The sequence below is a fragment of the Meleagris gallopavo genome, chromosome 5 (genome assembly GCF_905368555.1).
Source record: "Meleagris gallopavo chromosome 5, MGAL_WU_HG_1.1, whole genome shotgun sequence".
In the NCBI taxonomy this organism is placed as follows: domain Eukaryota; kingdom Metazoa; phylum Chordata; class Aves; order Galliformes; family Phasianidae; genus Meleagris; species Meleagris gallopavo.
In genome coordinates, this window is record NC_139408.1 from 17322926 (window position 1) to 17344029 (window position 21104).

The 21104-nt window shown below is 39.9% G+C and overlaps 1 protein-coding gene across 1 annotated transcript; it reads left to right on the plus strand.

Moving 5' to 3' along the window:
* The first annotated feature begins 8611 nt into the window (after positions 1-8611).
* Positions 8612-10494, plus strand: FADD (Fas associated via death domain). The gene is made up of 2 exons (XM_003206364.5): positions 8612-9047; positions 9798-10494. Exons 1-2 carry the CDS (start codon positions 8747-8749, stop codon positions 10082-10084), a joined length of 588 nt encoding a protein of 195 aa, XP_003206412.1. The 5' UTR covers positions 8612-8746; the 3' UTR covers positions 10085-10494.
* The last annotated feature ends 10610 nt before the right edge of the window (positions 10495-21104 follow it).

Sequence of the window (21104 nt, forward strand, 5' to 3'; positions counted from 1 at the left end):
ACCCTGCCAAGCAGTGCAATACTATTGATCTCATGTGCAGGTGAAGGTTAGAAGGTGGTAAGAAATGGAATGAACACGCATTAAGAATGGGCTTCAGTGAAGACTTGCTGACTTGTTCTCCACTGAGTGTATTGTATGGCAAAGAATATCATGAGCCTCTGCAGTTGAAAATAAAAAGGCCCAGCAAAACCAAGGGTTTTCACTGGGAGCATGCCAGCCATCTTTTCCACTTGAAAAGCATCTCTTTTCAGGGGCCAGGAAGGCAACATAATCACCCAAACAGCAATAATTTTTCTTTTTTTTTTTTCAGATTAACCTTAAATTCTGGCTCAACAATTTAGAGGCCTTAGCATGAGACCAGTGCAATCATTTTGTTTCTCACACGTTACTCCAGGAACACAGTTATTTTTAACATCAGAATGATTTATAACTCTGATGCATAAGAACGATTTATGAGCTCTCAGGCCATTTCCAACACTGAAGTCAGACCATATTCTCAGCCCCTTCAGCAGTAAAGTTTCTGAAGCCTCGCAGATAAGGTGCAGGTGAATGGCTAACCACAGCATTGCATCACTGCTTTGCTGTACTCACAGGTATGGAATTGCCATCCATCCTGGTAAGAGCACATAATTAACAGAGCTGCTTACATTTCTTAATATATTAATCTTCCAAAAACATCTGTAGGTAAAGAAATATAATTACTCACAGGTAATTAGCCATCAAGTGGGAAAGCAATAAATCTCAGCAGACTAGCCTGCTCCAACTTTACTGATAGGATTAGCTCAGTGAAGGAACCGAGTTTCCAGCCCTGCCTGAAGGTTAACAGGGTGAGGAGGTTGGTTAGAGGCCAACGTTTCACTCAAAGTGAGTGATTCCTTTAGAACAAATCTCATTCTGTATAAAATGGGGACAAACATGGTTTATAGGTTAGATCATGTAGCAGGGAGTTGGAGACCTGAGGTCTAGACTACTTTTACCTTGAAAGCATTCAAGTTTCCTTTGAGTTACTTTTTCTAATGCCAAGGTCAAATTACAAACTGGCCCTAAACTCCTGCTCTCCTTCCTCTGCTCTTTGCCCATGCCACAAAGCAAGCACAAAATCCTCAGGATGGGAAGAGATGGCTCTACGACCTAGTAGAAGTTGGGCCAAACACACCTGCAAGTACTTTGGTACTCTACACAGACATTGTTGGGCGAGGGACGGAGCTGGTAGCAGGGAAAGAAACAATTACAGTCCTGAGAGAAGACTGACATGAATTTCAGCTGCATCTTCTTCCTTGCTTCAGAGAATGAGAGAAATAAAACTGAGAGTCAGCATCAAATTCCCACTGAATTTCTCCATTTTTATCTCTATGAATTTTAGTTTTGAAAACAAATTTTTTCACATCTTTAAAACGTATGTCCTTTAGATCTGACCAAAGAGAGCTGTTGAGCTAAGCTGGTAGACAACACTGGGGCTTCTTGTGAGTAAGAAATGCCAGTTAATTCCATGATCAGGTACTTGGCATAGATGTAATAAAGGCTACCTTTATTACAGCTTTAAAATAACATTCAAAGTTAGTGAAAAATGGCAGAAGTATTTGTGTGTTTGAGAGAGGATATGAACACAGATCTGATAACACACTGCAAATCGCTTTATTATGGTTGTGTCTCTGAACAAGAACTACTCAGGAAAGTAAGAAAATGTAGTACATAAATATTTGAGGGTAGGCAGACAAAGCTGAGGGGTGTGCAACTTCTCCCTGCTCTCTTCGAAGGTATACAGAGTACAAGCAAAGTCTATCAATGCTACGTGTTGTATAATGCTAACCACTCCTTTTCTCAGAAGGTCATGCTCCTTCACTGTCTTCTCATTTCTGGAAATAAATCACATTTTCCACAGTTCCAATGAACTGTGGATTAAGTCTAACTGTATCTGGTTCTGACTAAAATGCAGAGGACTAGCTCAAATTGAAGCTTTTATTCAGAGAGCAGAAAATAATGCTTTCTATGCCCCTACACCTAAGAATCAAGGGAGGAGCACAATGAAACCAGATTTACTTTCTTATTTATTACTTCTAAATTCCTGTGAGTAACTAACCTAGTCATATCCTGTGTCACTTATTGGTTGCATAAAACTATTCACGTTTTAAAAGGAAGTGATTGCTCCAGATAATAGCCACAGTGTGTTGGGGCAGACAAGGCACTCCCTCTTTAATCAGATTTGAAAAAAACTTGCACCTTCCAACTTCAGTGACGGTGAGATAATGACTCAGATGGAAAACACTCTATTGGCACGTTCTTGAAGGGAAGAACAGAAATCCACCAACCTTTCCTCCAACGTATAGTTTTACTGCCAACCACAGGTATTTGAGTCAATACTTGTAAAGAAATTCATTCCCCTCTTGGTTTGTAGTGGTCAGTGAGCTCAAAACTGAGTTAAACACAAAAATAATTCAAGTGGGGCTAGGCTGATTCTTTTACTTACGTTAAGGCAAAAATTTAGTCATTCTGTGAGACAGTTGGAAGCCAAGATATTTTCTGGTCTGTGAACAGGTCACTCTGCAGAATGGATGCAGATACCTGTTTGGAAAAAAGGCTTCATTCTTCATGACACCTTCTGCAGTTAAATTGCAGGGTAACAACAACCACTTCCAAAATAGAGCCTATTAATTCAGAAGAGATTAGAGCTGGAATATGCACAAACAAAAACTGAGTGTAGCACATATTTAACTTTTCATGTCTTTATTGGTCTTGGGAACTGGCAGCACAATAGCCCAGAAAAATAAAAAACAAATGTATATGCTCATCAGAAATTAATTAATATTAGCTTAGGAGCCTGGCAATCAGAACTGTTGGACTATTTCTCTGGATAATGGCAACCTCCATATCATACCTTACCTTCATTTGCTTCTTTCTCAATCAGTCAAGCAGTACACCACTGCATGATGGAGTGGTCTCCAGTAGAGAACTATGAGAGTCAATGGGGCTGAGTGGTAAACGTGCACCATGAAAATACAGTGACTCTGCACCACTCTAATGGAGATGTTTTTCTTTCAGTCTCACACAGCTTCCGCGCAGTGCTGCAGAAGACAAGCATGCGGACATGCTTCTGCATCAATTAACATGAGCTCTGGCATCTCTGTATCACATTCTGCTGTAGCTTCGTCTTCATGAGGAAGTTGCTCAGAATATCTACCTCACATGGCTGTTCTATGCTGCTGAGGTAGCCCTCGGAGTGTGGGCATTTCTAGTGTCAGAAAAGTCAGTCAGTCCAGATAGGACTGAATAGAATGGGAAAAAAAAGTGCCCCAAAGAAGATCTAATGATAATTCGCTACTATTCAGGGTCTTATTTCCTCCCAGCTTACTTCACAATTACATTACTCTGTAGACAATTCTCTTTTCAGTTTTTTTCTGTTATTCCAACTGAAAAATTAATGTTACATAGCTTAAGTAATAGATATGGTTTAGTGGAATGAAATGTGCTAGGGTAAAACGTACACATAGCTTTACTGACATGTGAAATGTTTGTCTGAATGATTTCATACTCACACAGTATGATGAAAAGTCCATACAAAAATAGGTAAAGAGCCAAATCAGAAGTTTTTTGCTTGAGAAAATAAACAGAAGTCTACAATTTACCCTTTCCCTAAAGTTTAACTAATGTCTTCTGCCAACAACAACACAACAGAATTATATCAACAGAATTATATCAACACTTCTTCTGTTTCAATATTAAGTTCAAGCATCTGTTAACAACTTGTTGCTTGTTGTTGTTGTTACGTGGCCAGATCTTTTATCCATACACAACAATGCTGGAGTTAACTTACTTTTCAGTACTTATTTGCTTTTCCCACAGTCTGCTTCTAATTTTATCTCCTACAACCCACAATAACTTGACATTTCTTGTGGTCCTTTTTATCATGGACAGTGTTCTCTTCGGATCCCAGGTCCCTTCACAAGTGCTTTCTGTACTAGAGAGCATTTCTTTCTACACAAGATAATATAGTAACAGAGGTGATCTCTGACAAGGAAATATGGGAATATGAATAGTTATTAACAGTTTCATTTATTCACAGACACACACCACAAAAAGAAACCTTACAACAACAGAACTGTAGAAACTTTATTTGATGAAAATGTTTTATGATTTTGCAAACAATGAATGTGAGACATGGAATAGGTTGGTTAAGCAACTTTATGGAACTCAGTTTATTCACCATGGGATTAAAAATGTCTCTGCCAAGAAGTTTGTCTAACCTGTATTTCAGAAGTGACAGGAAGGAGAATTTTATAATCTTCCTGAGTTATTCATTACTGAATTGTCTCATAAGTTAGAAAATGTATCAAAGCTTTTCATTCATAAAGAATACCTCACCTAAATACCACAGTTTCTATGGACATTTCTCATTGCCTGTTCAAAACGGTGAGTCTGCTCCCCTCTCTAGATGCAGGACTTCTGAAAGCAGAAATGCAGTCTATCTGGAAAGTGAGCAACAGATTTACATTATAATGATGGAAACTTTGAATTTTGATGCCGCCTTTGCCATATGGACATTCTCCTTTTTGCTTCCACTTATTAAAAATAAAAATAAAAATAAAAATAAAAATAAAAATAAAAATAAAAATAAAAATAAAAATAAAAATAAAAATAAAAATAAAATACCCTTTTACCAATTCTACAGTCAGCCCAGACATGAGTATCTCATGAGTACCAACATGCAGCTTGTAGAGAAATAGCAGTAGAACATCAAGGTCTCATTAGTTTGATTTCAGTTTGCACCTCTGAAGATATCTGTTGACCATCTTGCATATTATTTAAAGCAATTACAATATCAGTAAGATGCCTTTACAATTCTGCAAAGATACAGTCATGATCCTTTCAGATTTTCACCTCCTTCTGCTCTGTAAAACCAGGCAGGAATTCATAGAGAAGTGCATTCTTTGTACCTTACAAACCCAGGAGCTGAGCTTTTCTCTGATGGGACAGGACCGACATGATAGCAGTGATTTAAACTCCAAACATATCAAAGGTAAGCAAAGTATGTACATACAAAGCAGCAGGTATATTGCTCAAAACAAAAGCAAAGAAAAAAATACATAGACTAATATTTTAAACTCTATGTGTGTGTAGCCCTTGCTATGGACCTCAGGAAAGGCATTTCTTTGAATATCTGCACTATTATCTCAAATTTGAGCGTGCTGTATTGCTACCAGCATCTGAATTAGCTTGTTTAGAACTAGTTCTGCTGTGTCAACTGCACACTAACAAGCACATCCCTTGCTAGATAAAAGAAACTGGCTGAAAAGAGTTGGTAGGCTGTTAGTATGTATAGAAAGCTATCTGCCATATGAGGAGTAAGTTGCTTAACAGTATTAGAGAAAACAGAGTCATCAAAGCTGGACTCAACCACTCATATGCTTGCTAATGAGCACTAATAGCAAATTAGATTACATCAGATTGGATTAGAGCTCCCAGAGAAAATGTCACACACTTTCATCAGCTGTGTAGCAAATTAGACTATGATTCCAGAGTAAAGAAGGAAGGCAACAAGAAATTAAAGTTGCCTTGGCTGGAAAGAATTGTTTGAATTGGAAAGGACCTTTAAAGGCCATCTGGTCCAACTCCCCTGCATGGAACATGGACACCTACATTAGATCAGGTGCTCACAGCCCCATCCATCCTGACCATGGATGTCTCCAAGGACGGGGCATCCACCACATCTCTGGGCAACCTGCACCAGTGCCTCAGCACTCTTACTGTGAAAAATTTCTCTTATATCCAGTCCAAATCCCCCCCCTATTTTAGTTTGAGACCACTTCCCCATGTCATATCACAACAGGCCTGCTAAAGAGTCTGTCCCTTTCTTTCTTTTAGCCTCTCTTTAGATACTGAAAGGCCACTATCAGCACAAAGCATCTTCCAAAAATTCTGTGAAAGCTGAGTCAATCATCTACAGTCAGGACAGCGGTGTACATTTCATTAGAACATTCTACTCTTATGGGCATGTAAATTAATCTGCTGCTTTTTAAAGCAATTCGTTAGTAAGTCATAAACCCTGCCCACAGGTATTCACATGCCATGACTGCACAGCCCCTGAGAATGTCAGTCCCATGTGTTGCTGCTTCGCTTCCCCACTCTTTAAATGTGTTTGTTCCTATATGTCCTAGCGACCGACACCTTTCTAAGTCTCGGCAGTAATGAATCATTTTGCCCTCCTTGCCCTCCTCCTTCAGCGGAGATGAAGTCAAAAAAGCTCAGCACGGCGCACTCCAAAGCCTCGAGCTCCCTCTGCAGCATTTGGGAAGGAATCGTCATGCCTCAAGGAACCTATGTGGTAAGTAACCAGATCGTTTAATTTCTGGGAAACGTCTGCTGAAATCTGAGCTGGTCTAACAAATCGTTTCCATTAAATTTTATTCTAATGAGACGCCGTTATGATCTGTCGACCCTGGCAAATATTTTCCTTGCAAACCCCACCCCAAACCACTTTGAAAGGAAACAACCGGAGGAAAGCATGTAGCTCCTGGATTTTCATCTGTGAATGCGCAGTTAACAGCTCAGATTCAGACATAACAGAAGGTGTTACTAAATTACTATGTCAGACGTTAAAAGTGAGTTCAAAAGCATTTAAGCAACGAGTTATGACTTAAATGATGATTTATATTGTATAGTTCCGTGTTTGTTACTAATTTAGATTCCCTGAAAATTGCACAGACGTATGGGATTGCTTTCACACCTCCTCATACATCAGTGCAGAATGTGGCCACTGAGTTCATACAAACCTATGAAAATCTCAGCTGATGTTGATTTCAATTGCATGTCAAGGGACTGAGGATAAAGGTATAAATTACGCTGATTAATGTAGGCTTCCTTCATGTAGGCTTGTTTCTGAATTGAGCACAAGCTATGTGCCATGTGATTTGGTCCCTCCTTACACACTTTTGCTTTATAGAGTCATTGTTTTGGCAATATTAAAGTGAGATTTTAATTAATTAGTTTTTTGTTGTTGTTGTTTTTTGTTGTTGTTTTTTACCTCTTATATTGCAATTGGGACTTCTGTCTGCTTTCTAAATTAATCTACGCATATTCCTCCTTGGCATCACACTACACATTTTATTCATGTTCATTCCTCCACACATTGAAGAATCTTCAGAACTGCAGAGAGAAAATACACCCCTGAAAACAGGCACAGCTCATTCCTTCCATGTGACCTTGCAATATCCAATTTGTAACAATTAGGGTCTCCAAAAAAACAAGCTTTAAACTGGTTTAGTTCTCAGATGGACTTCATGTCTGTAGCTAGTTCCATATACTGGCTCTCTTGATGATATGCAAGACTGGATCTGCAAAATAGACCGAAACAGGATGCTGAAAGTCTAGCCATTTTATCTAAGGAGAACTTGTGCCTGTGGGAGTTTTAGAAATCTTTTGGGAGTAGTAGGAGTTGTTCCTCAGCTTGGAATGTGAGACTGGAGAAGGAGATGTGGAAAATGATAACTTCCAAGTTTGTGTATCTGTAACTGCAATCTATGCAGTATTTGTGTACTGTGATGACAATATATTGGAGGATGTACTAGAAGCAATCTAGTAATGGGGTAGCTTGGGGAATCAACCAAAGGAACAAGGAAAGTCCTGAATTACCTATCTGTGCTGTGAGACAAACCAGTATAGTTGCTCTGAACTTTAGAGACATGAACTTGAACCTTCCCATTCAACATAAGTTCACAACCTTTCACCTTGTGTAAGAATTGGTTTTAAAATGTGGACACTAAAGATTTGCCTTGCTTCTTCTGTTTTAAAGGTCAGGAGTTATTTCATGTCACAATTAATCTTTGCAAGTAATAAGACTGCCACAACAAGGCCTGTGTCGCTAGTGAATGGCTCAGGCCTCTGGCTCAGATGAGGGCAGAGGCTCCTTTCTTGAGCAGCTTCCAGGGACGTAATGCACGTAGCAGTATCTCTTTGAGAAAGGGGCTCTGATGCTGCACTTCTTATTCTCTGTTAGGTCCTTTCATCAGTGTATAACCCCAAATAATCCTCATTCATTTAGCTGGTAGGTAAAATATTAAGTGATAAAGCTCACAAAAAAGCCAGTTGTTGTGCATTTAATGGGGAACCGACAGGCCTCCCAAGTGGGGCACAGATGCATTACTATAATGACAGCCCAATCAAAGCCAAGGCGTAGGGAATTGGCACTACTGCTTGAGCAGCAGGACACGGGCAATCTCACATTTGGCTCCAAACACACATTTTTAATTCAGTACCATGAGACAAGTCAGTTAATCTCCAGGGTATTTTGAGCACTGTGCGGTTCCTAATTAACAGACTAAGTGATTGGCACTTTGGTTCTGCCAACGCCCCATGCACTTCCAGGTGGTAGGGAGCCCTGCTGTCCCAAGGCAGGGAAATGAAGCGTCTGAGCAGCCCCGTGTCAAGGGGACCCGCTTCTTGTAATAAATTTGAAGCACGTGAGTCTCTTTGCTCTCAGAAACAAACTGCGTGGCGTAGCTTCTAGGCGATACCACGCCCCTGAGAACCACCGGCCGCCATCTTCTGACGGCTGCGGGACACCCCCCCCCCCCCCGTGACGCAACTTCCGCCCCGGCTGGCGCGAGTCAGCATCCCGCCATAGCGGGGCCGGGCCGGGCGGGGTTTCGTGTTTCCGCGGTAGCACTGCGGAAGCGCCAGTGAAATCCGCCGCCGGCCCATTCTGGAAGCCCGTGCCTCTCTTGGTGTCGGCTGTGCTGTAGGCCTGAGCCCCATGGATCCCTTTCTGGCTCTGCTGAATTCTTTGTCCGCCTGTCTGTCTGACAGCGAGCTGCGCGACCTGAAGTTTCTGTGCCAGGACAAAATTGGGAAAAGGAAGCTGGAGTCTGTCCAGAGCTTCAGGGAGCTCTGCAACTTCCTCATGGAGCAGCAGCTGATTTCAAGGCACAATGTAGACTTGCTTAAAAGCATGTTTAAGAGCATTAAAAGAGAAGACTTGATCTTACGGCTGGAGCATTTCATAGAGGAGGAAGAAGCCAGCGCTCCTGATGAGTGGCCTGACATGAAGGAAAGACGTAGGTGCAGCTTTTTATTTTTTTCATTATTTTTTTCTAAATGATCCCAGTAAACGTGTGTTTGAGATGTGAGAGTGCTCAGCCCTCACTTCCCAGCTGTGGCTGCTGGTAACGGTGCTGCTGCTGTGCTTAACTGCTGCTGCAGGGACAATGTCATACCCTGGAAGTGTACCATGAGGGCAGTATACGCTGCAAACAGCTGCTTCTTTAGCCCTGCTCACGTAGTCACAGAATCGTAGGGTCTGGAAGGGAACTCTAGAGAGTCCAACCCCCTAAAGTTCTGCTAAAGTAGGTTCGCTACAGCAGGTTGCACAGGTAGGCAGTTAGGTGGGTCTTGAATATCCCCAGAAAAGGAGATTCCACCACTCTCTGGGCAGCCTGTTTGTGTGCTCTGTCACTCCGACAGTAAAGAAGTTCTTCCTTGTATTTCTATGGAACTTCCTGAACTTCCTGTGTTTCACTTTCTGCTTGTTGCCTCTGGCTCTACTGCACTCCACTGAAAAGAATCCATGTGACTCCTGCACTTCAGATACTTACAAACAGTCCCCTCTCACTCTCTCTTCTCCAGACTGAGAAGTCCCAGGTCTCTCAGTTCTCAGCCTGGTGGTTAATTGGAAGTCCTGCTCTGTACTAGGAGCTTCCAGTACACGCAGTAGGTTTTCATTATGAGTGATACATCAATAATAGTGTTTTGCTTAATAAAAGTATATTTCTTTGTATATCCTCACATACGTATTTCTGCTGTTTCAGGTTTGCAGAAGGTAGTTATCGAAGTTATATGCGAAAACGTTGGGAGAGACTGGAAAAAGCTGATGCGAAAACTTGACCTTTCTGAAGTGAAAATAGAGAGAATAGAAGTAGCCAAACCACGTGATTTGCAGGAGCAATTGGCTCAGTCACTTCGAGAGTGGCAGAAATTTAAGGGCAAAGATGCAAAGGTGACTGACCTAATAAAGGCTCTTCGAGACTGTAATATGAATTTAGTGGCAGACATAGCTGAACAGAAGCTCTCACGTCTGAACACAGAAAACATGTGAAATGAAGAGAAGAACACTTTCACATCACAGATGCAAATGAAGAAAGAAGCAAAAGTGCCTTTTGATCATCTGAACCCAAATCACTGTCATTGGCTCTGTTAATTCTGCCATTAATTTGTGTGACTTAAAATTAATAGATTAGTTATAACCTGATCTGAAATTAATGTGAAAACAAATCCTTCCTTTCAGGCAATGCTTTGCAGTTGGTGCTTCCTTTAAGACATTTTAAATTTTAGAATACAAATACTCCACTTTTCAGAAGTTCTGAGACTTTAGTTTTGCCTCCCACCTGAAAATAAGGTATGCTTTATTGCAGATTCCTCACAAGTGCCTTGTCTGTAATTACATCCATGGGACACTTCTGAGGGAACTGAAAATTTCATTAGGAGGTTGAAATATTCATATATATACATACACTTTTTAAGTGATCTGTTTGTAACTAGTGTGAAAGGGGGAAGGAGACTGAGCTCTTAGCTATGTAGTGAGTCTTCTCTTTGTTTTGAGTAGCATAAGGTAATATCTTCCATAATTTTTGAACACCTTTGCTATCAGTAAAAGAATACAAAGAAAACTGCAACCTCAGTCTGTAAGGCATCAGTGCAATAGGACTCACAACTACTGTAGTGTTTTTTTTAGCAAAAAATGTGCCTGGATTGAGAAACAAGCTTGTTGAAATTAATTATCAAGTGCCCTTATACACAGAATCACAGAATAGTTTAGGTTGGAGGGTGCCTCTGGAGGTTATATGGTCCAACTGTGCTGCTGAAGCACAAGTACATAGGGCAGGCTGCCCAATACCATGCCCAGGCAACATTCCAGAGAAAAGATACCACGACTTCTCTGGACATCCTGTGCCAATGCTCTGTCGCCTGCACAGTACAGAAGTGATTCCAGATTCTCAGGTGGAAAACATCATCCTGAGAGTGATGTTCTCCTGGAACTGTCAAAGAAATGGTTACCTTACGGATGTAAGGCAGACTTTTTTCATTGCATTGAATTTTTAAAGATTTTTCTAAAGCTAGTAATCTCATAATCCATATCAGGGAGTCTGGTCATGTCTGCTGGATGCTGCAGCTCACCTCATCAGTCAGCTATAGTTATCTGTGGTCTTGGTTTAAAAAAAAAAAAAAAAAAAAAAAAAAGCATATGCTGTAACAGAACCTTAGAAAGCACAAATGAATGACTTCTTTTTATTCAAGGAGCTTGAAAGCTTATGGGAAGAGTACTAACTTTCTCTCCAGTGATATCTTATGAAGCTACCTTTTGTCATTCTTGGTTCGAGTACTACCAGAACTGGTAGTACTTCCAAGTTCTCTGCAATTCTTTACTTTGTTCCCATTCCTTTACGCTTCTGGAAAGTGGCTGTAAGCAACTTACAGTTGAAGGAGCATTTGTAAAATGAGACCGGACTTAAAAAGAAGTACAGATTTTATGCCTAATGTAACACTGGAAAAAGTTGCACGTGCTTCAAGACACATAGGGCAATGGAAGCCTTGAAGTTATTTGTTATGCCAAAGGGGAAAGTTCTCTGATATTATTATTGTTCAGATGAGTTGGATTGTTACTGCAAACATTCATCTAACTACATCGATGATTCTTAAAGAGGAAGGCTTCTTTTTTTTTTTTCTTTTTTTTTGCTACTGTACCCGTGTGACTTGGCTTTGTCCAAGTTCTTGTTGCATGGTGCTATTACTGTGAAGACCAAGTATCAGCATGTAGTATTACATCACTACTCTGTATAAATGTTGTTACAGTCATCATTTTCAAGTTTTTGTTGAAGTTGGTGCTTCTAGTTTAGAAGATTACCCTTGGATACTTGATTGTAGTTGATGGAAACTGCTGTAATGTGAACTTCTTATTTGGGCTTTCCCTTTAAAAAATGCTTGCGAGGATCATTTAAATCATATTAGTGATTATATGTAAGCAAAGAACAATGGGTAATATGAAAATTTCCTCTGGTTTTTGGCAGAGGTTTGGTTTGGTGCAGTTCTTTAAGTGCTTGCTCCAATATTTTGTCAGCATCAATTCTCAGTTCCAAAGTTCTGGTGGGAGATGAAATGCTACACTTCAGCTCAGAGGTTTTAGAGATGTTTTTAATAGTGTTGATCCCCATTCTGCAGTATTTGAAGATTTTTTTTTCTTTTTTTTTACTTCATGTATTTTAATGATCTTTGTGAGCAGAGTGGAAGAGAAGTGAACTTAGCAAAATGAGTTATGTTTGTGGTGAAGCGGTCTGTAGCACTTCCAAGTTTTGTCTGTCCACTAACATGTTTTCCTTATCTACTTGTCATAAATCTTCTGGTTTACCAAAGATACATTTATCTGATATTAAAATGGAGTATATTGCCTACTGTATGTAATCAGGATATTTTTAGACTCATTAGGAATAGCAGTTGCAGACAAATGTTTATCTGCAAGAAATCTCCTGCCTTAGAAAATGTAAAACTTTAGGATTTGTATGTAGTTTTATACCATGTAATTTTGTGCATATTTTATTAAATATATTTCTTTAAAAGCAAATGAAATGGAACTGGATTTGTCTTATGGGATTGCTGTTTATGAGATCTCTAGTGAGGAGAAAATAAATGGTGGGAACACTTAATGCAAGGAGTTGTGCTAAACAGGCCTAGTGTTACTATGTCCTTTCTTGGAACATCAGAAAGGATGGGGAGGGCCAGGGGGAAGTAGTAGTAGCTTTGAATGCTTTTGCCTGGGGAGGTATACAAGAAAAAAATTTCTGTCAGCCTTTAGAAGCCTAAAATTGAATGCAGTGCATGCATGGGACATAGACCTTTTATGAGTAACCATATTAAAATCGGTTTTCTTACTTTTTCTATACTAGTCATGCTGTGGGAAGGATATTGTAGTTGTTTTATAATTAATTAAAGCTGTAGTTTATGCCTTGTACTAAACCTGCAGGCTCCTAGAGAATGCATTCAGAAGTGTTATTCTCTGAAGACTCTTCTGGTAATAGAGTATTAAGGCAAGTAACTTAATTACTCATTTTATCAAATTCTCTCTGTGATAATCTGCAGGAATATCTGAGAGAATCACTAAAGTGTTTGGTTTTGTTTTTGTCTCTTGAGAATATTTTGCAGCCTTGAAAAGACAACATGTCAAAACACACTGAGAGTAAAAAGCAGTATTTCAGGAGAATCTGATATTGGCAGATTGTTTTCTTTATGTCCCTTCATAGTCACTTTCACTATATGCCTGCCATTTCCTTTGATACTTGAAGATGTCCATAATTGTATATTTTTTGATTGATATTTTGATTTTTTTTTTAAGAAGCTGCGTTTTTTTTTTTTCATGACAGTTTAAGAGAAGTTTTCTAGACTTAAATTCCCCCTACACAAGTTGATTTTCATGACTACTTCAAATGCAATGTTTTGTATTCCATTTTTCTCCATTCCTCAAACACAGGCAGCTGCATTTCCTCCAGCCTTTGTTTCACTCTTAAAATAATGGGCTACTTTATGAAATCTAATTGCTTCATTTAATTGTCTAATGCAGACAGCTTAGTAACACATGCTGTACCTCAGAGCTCTCGCTGGCACTCAGCATGTCCTTAATACAGACTCTTTTGTTGATTATTTTTCAATTTCAGTTTGATTTCTAGTCACTGTCTTTGTTTCTCCCATGATTGCCAGAAGGTGGTTTGTGTTTTTCTTCCCATTCTCTGCATAGATCACCTATGTCCTTAAAATATGTTCCAGCATGGAAAATATTGTCCCAAGTTGTTTTCCCTTTGTGATTTATTACTTCTTTCCTCCGCCAGCATTTTTATTGCGAGTTTTAAGGATGCAGAAACCAGTTCATTGCTTCAACTGCATTCCATAAGAGCAAGAATTATGGGGGTCAGATGAGAGGTATGGGGCTTTGATGCCTGTGAGTAGTATAAGAACTCTGGAAGAATCTGTTTTCATAACAGTTTTCATAGCGAAGGCTTACTCTGTGTTGAGAGGGTATTTTGCAGTGGGTTCTGGGAACTGTAGGCTTAGGAGACAGAAAGCACAAATGTACACAGCTGCCTGTAAAGTCAAAGAAAGAAAAGATGGACAATGCAATAAACTCACATGCATTCTTAATGACTTTGTAGGCAAAAGTTTGTTCAGATCTATTTCTTCCACAGTTTCTCCTCAAGAGCATTGCTCATTCACTTCTTAAAACAGACCGTTTGAAAACAAAACATTATTAAACATGTTAAAATGCGTTGCCTTGCTGATGCTAATCAAGTTTAAATTCACTAATTCCCGTGCTTGGATGAATATTGGAGATGGAGGTGTTTTTTCATTGTTTTCCAAACAGACTGTGCTCACAGTCCTGCTTGTTAATGGTGATGTATCTTTCCCTTCTTTCAGCCTCAAGTTTAGTTTGTCAAATCAAAGGTTAATTTCATGTCTCTGACAGCTCTGTACTTAAGTCAGCTTTCAGTCTACATAATAACTGGCTGTTGTAGAAAAGTTAAGGTTTTTGAAACTGTGTTCTTTAAGACTCTCAAGGGATTGATATTTTATCTAATATAATAATATAAGATAATAATATTGTATAATACATTGTGAAGCTATTCTCAAGGTTTACATCTCTAATACAATGTAATAAGCACCTTTGCTAAGAAGAGTGGCTAAACGTTCACTCTGTGGCACAAAGTTCTGAAACGGGCATTTTTACTTCATAGTTTCCTGGATCAGACTGTTGTGCTGTGTGAAATTATAGAAGGTGAAATTTGGACCCTTGTCAAGGAGATGTATAAAGCATTCAGTGGGGCTTTTCTGTTGATGACAGATTTACAGGTGAGTTAGCTGGTACGGACTTCTGCGTAAAGCAGTAACACTGCAATTAAGAATGCTCCCAATTTTTATTCACTTCTACTTCATAATTCCATTATTCCTGTTGATCACAGCTGGATTATTAGCTCTAGAAGATAATTTGCACAATTAGAGTAGAGAGTGCTTCTTATTGTGGCCCAGCTTAACAGCTTTGCCACTGCCTGTAGTGAAGATTTGCCTAAGGTGCTGTATGACAGTATTTCTGTACACTGGTTGGGAAGTGATTGTGTGCAAACCTGGCACCGGATTTATGTACAGCAAGCATAAAAGCTACGAGGAAAGTTTTGTATAAAAATCATAGAGTCGTAGAACAAGCCTGGGTTGAAAAGGACCTCAAAGATCATCTAGTTTCAACCTCACTGCCGCAGGCAAACAATTGACCAGGCTGTCCAGAGCCACATCCAGCCTGGCCTTGAATGCTTCCAGGGATGGGGCATCCACAACCTGCTTGGACAAAATTGAGCCTCAAAATTATTGCTATAACTTTTTGAATTTTAAGCATTTCTACACTTGTAGTTCTAGACAAAATTACCTCATTTTCTTCCCACTCTTTTTCAGATTTTTTAATATGTGTTTTTTGAAAGATTTGTGGGTTTTTTCTTTATAAAAAAGAGATTCCTGCATCTGCATCCATCTGTTAAAAAAAAAAAAAAGGGGAATGAAAAATCTGCCCATTAGAACTTAACGCTTTTTTTTTTTTCCCCAACCAATAGTCTCCCTGAGAGTTGGTTCCTGTAGCTTCTAGGCATAGTGCCAAATTTTGGGGGGGGGGAAAAAAAAAAAATTGCAAAGAAAACGGGAATGAAAAGGGTGCAGCACCTGGCAGGTCTGGGCCCATGGTTTCTGAGTTCTAAATCCTGTATTCTTTCTTTATGCCGTGTTAAATGGGAGCAGAATTTAGTCACAACTTCCTGGCTGTGAAGTCCCTAGTGTGGGAAACCCTGGTTAGCCGGAATTACCCTCAAAGCCATTATTCCCATGGCAACTGCTTTGCACGAGAGTGCACTGGGCATGTGGCTGCAGCATGCTCCCTCCTGGCTATCCAGCTAGCTGAATAATGCTGGGAAGCTGTTACTAACTGGGAGACTTGCTGTCGTCTGTGGTAGCTGACCATGTCAGAAAGCCTAACTCCAAGTGCAGGAACATCGAGCAGAATTCCTGACTTGATTTTCTCTCTTCCTGCCCCATTGAGATGGGGAAAACGAGAGAGTGCAATCCTAAAAATTAAAGCATTTGCCTTTGACATTTCCTAAACACATGGTGCTTCCATTTCTGCATCTAACCTGGGCTATAAAACTCAAACTTGTGTGTCTAACTGCGTGTTTGTGCATGAAGTAACTCATAATATATATGCAGATGAATGAAAGCTAATGTGAGCTAAAAAAAAAAAAAAAAAAAAAAAAGGCATACGTTTCTAGCTAACAGCTACTTGTAGCTCTGTCATACACCCCTTAAATAAATGGACTTCATTATACAGTTCTTTCATCCAAAACATTCTACTTTTTACAAAAATTAGCGCTTCATATATAAAAGAATGTTGTCTCTCTTACGATACATTGCATCTGAATGTCAAGTTCCACTCTTGGGCTGTGAGTTGTAAGGGATATTAAGAGGTGTGTATAATAGATAACTGCAGGTACCAGGCTCTTTGTTCCACACAGCATTTTTTTTCTTTCATTTCCTGGACCTTCACCATTACCAGCACTCCAGCCCTGGCTCACTTTGAGCCTTTCTCACACAACCAAATGAGATCACTGAGGTGAGTGACAATTCAAAGCTGTGGTTTTGTGTTATGCTAACACAATATATGCCACTACCATAACAACCTGACAGAACAGGAGATACCCAAAAACAGTGGGCTTCAATCTAAGAGCAGCAGTGTGGACATGGCCCTTATTTCCATCCTGGCTTCAGTGCACCAAGCAGGTGTGGAGCAGGGAGGTGTCCGAGATCCCAAGCAGCCTTCAGCACTGCGGAGTCTCCTCCTGCTGTAGGACCTGCCAGCAAAGAGAGTTGACTGCTGCTCGGGGTTAAGCTATGGGGAGCTCAGTTTGTTCTGTGAGGTCTGAGAAGTTCCCACGGGTTAATTTAGAAGAATTTGAGAAGGAATTATGGAGAAATTAGGTCAGTTCCTTTTACTTAAACAGCACCTACGGTGCCTCATAGGCTTGTCCCTTTTTCTCCTTTAAAGATTACTTTCATCCATTATCTCCCTCCTACAAACTCATACCCCTGCACATCGTAAATGTTAAATGATAATCATACAGAAGCCAGAGGGATGACAAATACTAGTTTTCTTGGTTTGAAGAGGACTTTGACGTTGCTAGAATCATCCCAGGCTATTCAGACAGCCTGTTCCAGTGGGTTTTAATGGTTTCAAATAGGATATGACAGCCTCAACTGTAGGAAAGTGGGCACTGGTAGAATTGCCCCAGTATCTGTATCCTGTTTTTTTGAAGTGTTATCATGTCAGATGTTACAGCAGCAGTGGCAGCTTCCTGTTTTCCCATGTAAAGAGAGGCATTGGGCAGCTGCTGGCTAAAGAACGCTGCTGGCTTCTTTCAGTCACGTATTTTGGTATCACAGAGGTGGTGTTATTGAAGGCAGGCAAAACAGCTTCTAACCATGCAATTGAACTGAGCCACAGGACCTGAAAAAACCTTTCTTTGTGTGCTCATAAAGAACTTACTGAACTGCTAAGAACTTACAGAAGACCGTATACATGGACTTTTCTGCAGCATTTTGGTCTCAAACTGATAACGGTATGAGATGCTCTGTATGAGCACTGAAAGCTGGGAGTCCTTTCCCCATTGTGACTGCTCTGCATCCTCACCTTTCTGCAAAGGGTGTGATAGAACGGCCCGATCCAACAAAGCATTGTTAGATTTGGTACCTAACACTTTAAATTCAGGATTGCGGATTTGGACCGGTGTGAAGTTTGATAAATCTTTTTACTGTAAGAATATAGTACTGTAAGATTTAATTTTGTTGCATAAGTGTCACTGAAAAATCTCCTTACTAGCTGGATGCTTGTATGTGCAGCAGTAAGCACAGTTTTTTTGTAACTGCCATCTATTCCCATGAACCTGTTGGCAAATGGCTTAATGATATAGTGGATTCAAACTTGGGCTGTGTTATTTTGGTGAAAGAAAACTGTACAGTTTATTATAGGAGACAAAGGAAGTGTTAGATGTGAGAATGACGTGTCTCCCCAATTCACATACGCTTGTGTATATGTACATACGCATATCTCTGTGTATATATGTATACATATGCATACATGCACACACCCTTAAATAAAGCTATTTGATATCATCTGGAAAACAAGATTTTCCTGACAGTGCTATTTCTCAATACTGTTTCTCAGACTTACATCTATCGCTGTAAGCTGTAAAGAAATACATCCCTCTGACAATCTCCAAGATCAGCCCCAGTTTTGCCTGAAACAGTTGTGTTGTATTTCAGGGCCAACACTAAATACCAAGTACAAATGCAGGACCAGCTGCTGCATCTTCAAGATCAGGCAGAGAAAAAGTGATTTTAAAGCAGTGTTTCAGTCTCACAAATTTAAATGCAAGAGTTGGCTTATTTCCTAGTATACATTAGAGCAGTCATGGGTTTCTATTATGATCAGCATTTTCCTTCAGTGTAATACTTGAGGCCAATACAAATCAGTGATGCTGACATTAACCCTCTGTTCTTCACCTCGTTACAGCTGCTGCCTGCAAGAGTGAGAGTCAACATCAATTCTTCAATTAGTGTCCACATTTTAGAAACAGTGTGTGTGTCCAAAATGAACAGAAGGATCCTTCCTTCTCATTGTGCACGCTTTGAGATGAGTTGTCCATGGTGCAGATGCTGCTCTCTCCCAAGCTGTCAATGGAGCAACCTGATTCCCAGCCTGTCCATAAATTATTAAGGAAGAAGATAGGTGAGTTTCATCCGTTTTGGTCTTACGACTCACTGACAGAGTACAAAGAACAATTTAGCTCCAAGTTCTTTTTCTGGCAAGGGCAATGGTTCACCTAACTGAAACTACCAAATTGACCTCACCTTGGCTAGACTAAGTATTTTATATTTGAGTATGAATAAATGATTCCTGGAAGTTGCAGGTATTATCATCCACAGTTGTTTAAGGGACAAAGGGAAGTTAGGTTTATGTGGATTTGCAGGAGGGTCTGACCTGTATGGGGAGTACCGGCTGACTGATGGTGTGCAGCACATCAAGAAGGATCCCAGCACTCTTTGACTATGTGCACGAGTGTAAGTGTCCTATGGCAGCTTCACTTACAAACCACAGCTAGAGCCTGTTCATGAGTAAGTATTTAAGTTGACTCATTTAAACGTGAATTACAATACAGATAGATGACATGATCATAGTGTCTTTAATATGAACCATGTTCAAGAGAACAAGTTCTGAAATAAATTATTTGCCCTGCTTGTTAGAGTATTGTTGAGCAAAGTCAGGGCTGCTGATTTTTATATTATGAGTTATATTCCTTTATATCTTACACAGGATGGCTTTCAGCTGTTTCTTAAATGATTTGGTTTTATATTACTATTCTCAATTTGTTTGAAGATCAACTAATTGATGTGGTTTAGGGGCAAGACAATGACAAGGCTTTTTCAGCTTTTGTACAACTTCCCAGAAATAATTGAAGAAAGAGCTAAGAGAGGGCTGCATTTCCTCTTATTTCTTTTGCAAGCTACACACCATGTAATTTATTTTCAGCAGCTAGATTGTGTCTTTTTACCTAGTATCTGCCTACATTGGTTAACTGATATTTGATAAAAGTTATGTAAATACATCCAAACAAAGGAAGGAGACATTCAAACAAACGAAAAGGCAAAATGAGAACTGGAGTGACTAAGAGTATTATTTGGCAAAAAACAGGAGCAAATCTTTTGTTGATAGCCGAAGTGAGTTACAAGACTGCTCTTTAAGACCGTGATGCAGAAGGCATTTCTCAGTTTTTAAATCACAGAATCATAGAATATCCCAAGTTGGAAAGGACCCATAAAAATCATCAAGTTCAACTCCTGGCTTTATACAGGAGCACACAAAAATCACACTGTGGCTGAGAGCATTGTCCAGCAACTTCCTGAACTCTGGCAGGCTTGGTGCCATAGCCACTTCTCCTGGGAGGCTGTTCTGATGCCCAGCCACACTCTTAGTGAATAACCTTTTCCTGATATCGAACCTGAATCGCCTTCATGTGCTGCATGACTGCAAGTTTTGTAGAGGAGATGATGTGTTGAAGAAGGAACGTTTGGTCAGGCTAGTAACAGACACACAGCCAGTGGCAAGTCAAGAAGGAACACGAAGCCTCATTATGTTTACCTTCTTGTTAAAAAAGATGATTCAGCAATCTGGGCATCCTTGATGCATTCATCTCAAGACAAGGAAATCCCAGCAACACTGAAATGGTGATTTCTGACAGGAACCCTGAAACGGCCTTTCTTTAAAGTAAATATGAATGCAGTGGTAGGGATGACCATTGCAGCTGGTGAGGTGCAGAGGGCTCTGCTGGCTTTTCACCTTCCCTGAAAGGCTCTGCAGAGTCTGCTCCCCCCCTGCATGTCTCACCCAGGTCATGTTGTGTATACTCTGGATTTATGGATTTGCAAGGCATTTTGCTTAAAATCATGGCATTTCTTCAAAAGAGGGATGGGAGCAACTCTCAGCTTATGTACTAAAAGGGATGTGCCAACTTTCATGTATTTACTTATTAAATTAAAGAGTTTATCATATTGGAATACCACCAGATGGTAGGGACAGACCAACGTAGAAGCAAACAGAGAAGGAATTTACTTAAAAAAAACATTATGTAAATTTTGCAAAAGAGGAGAAGCATCACTTGCTGTGTTCCCATTATTTTTCTTAGTGTTTATTTCAGGTTGACTTGAGCACTGTTCCCAATGGTCTTTTTTTTGTTCATCTGGCATAAGTAAATCTCCTTTTTCTAAAATATGTCTGCTTTCCCTCTGGGTTCTTCTCTGACTGATTCCTTTTAAAAGTCAGTCTGCTGCTTAAGGCTACTACTAGGTATTCTGAGCTGAATGTTTACTATTATATGGCTTATACTTATTTTCTGTGTCAGACTCTGACCTAGTAACCCTCTTCTCCTCCAAATGCCAAGGGTGATGTTTGGTTTTAAATGGCTTGGTTGCCTAGGAAGAATTGCTGTTAA

Excerpts from the sequence above, each read along its gene's own strand:
- FADD (XM_003206364.5), top strand. The coding sequence starts at position 8,747 with ATGGATCCCTTTCTGGCTCTGCTGAATTCTTTGTCCGCCTGTCTGTCT. Across the intron at positions 9,048-9,797 it reads GCCTGACATGAAGGAAAGAC|GTTTGCAGAAGGTAGTTATC; the intron begins GTAGGTGCAGCT and ends CTGCTGTTTCAG.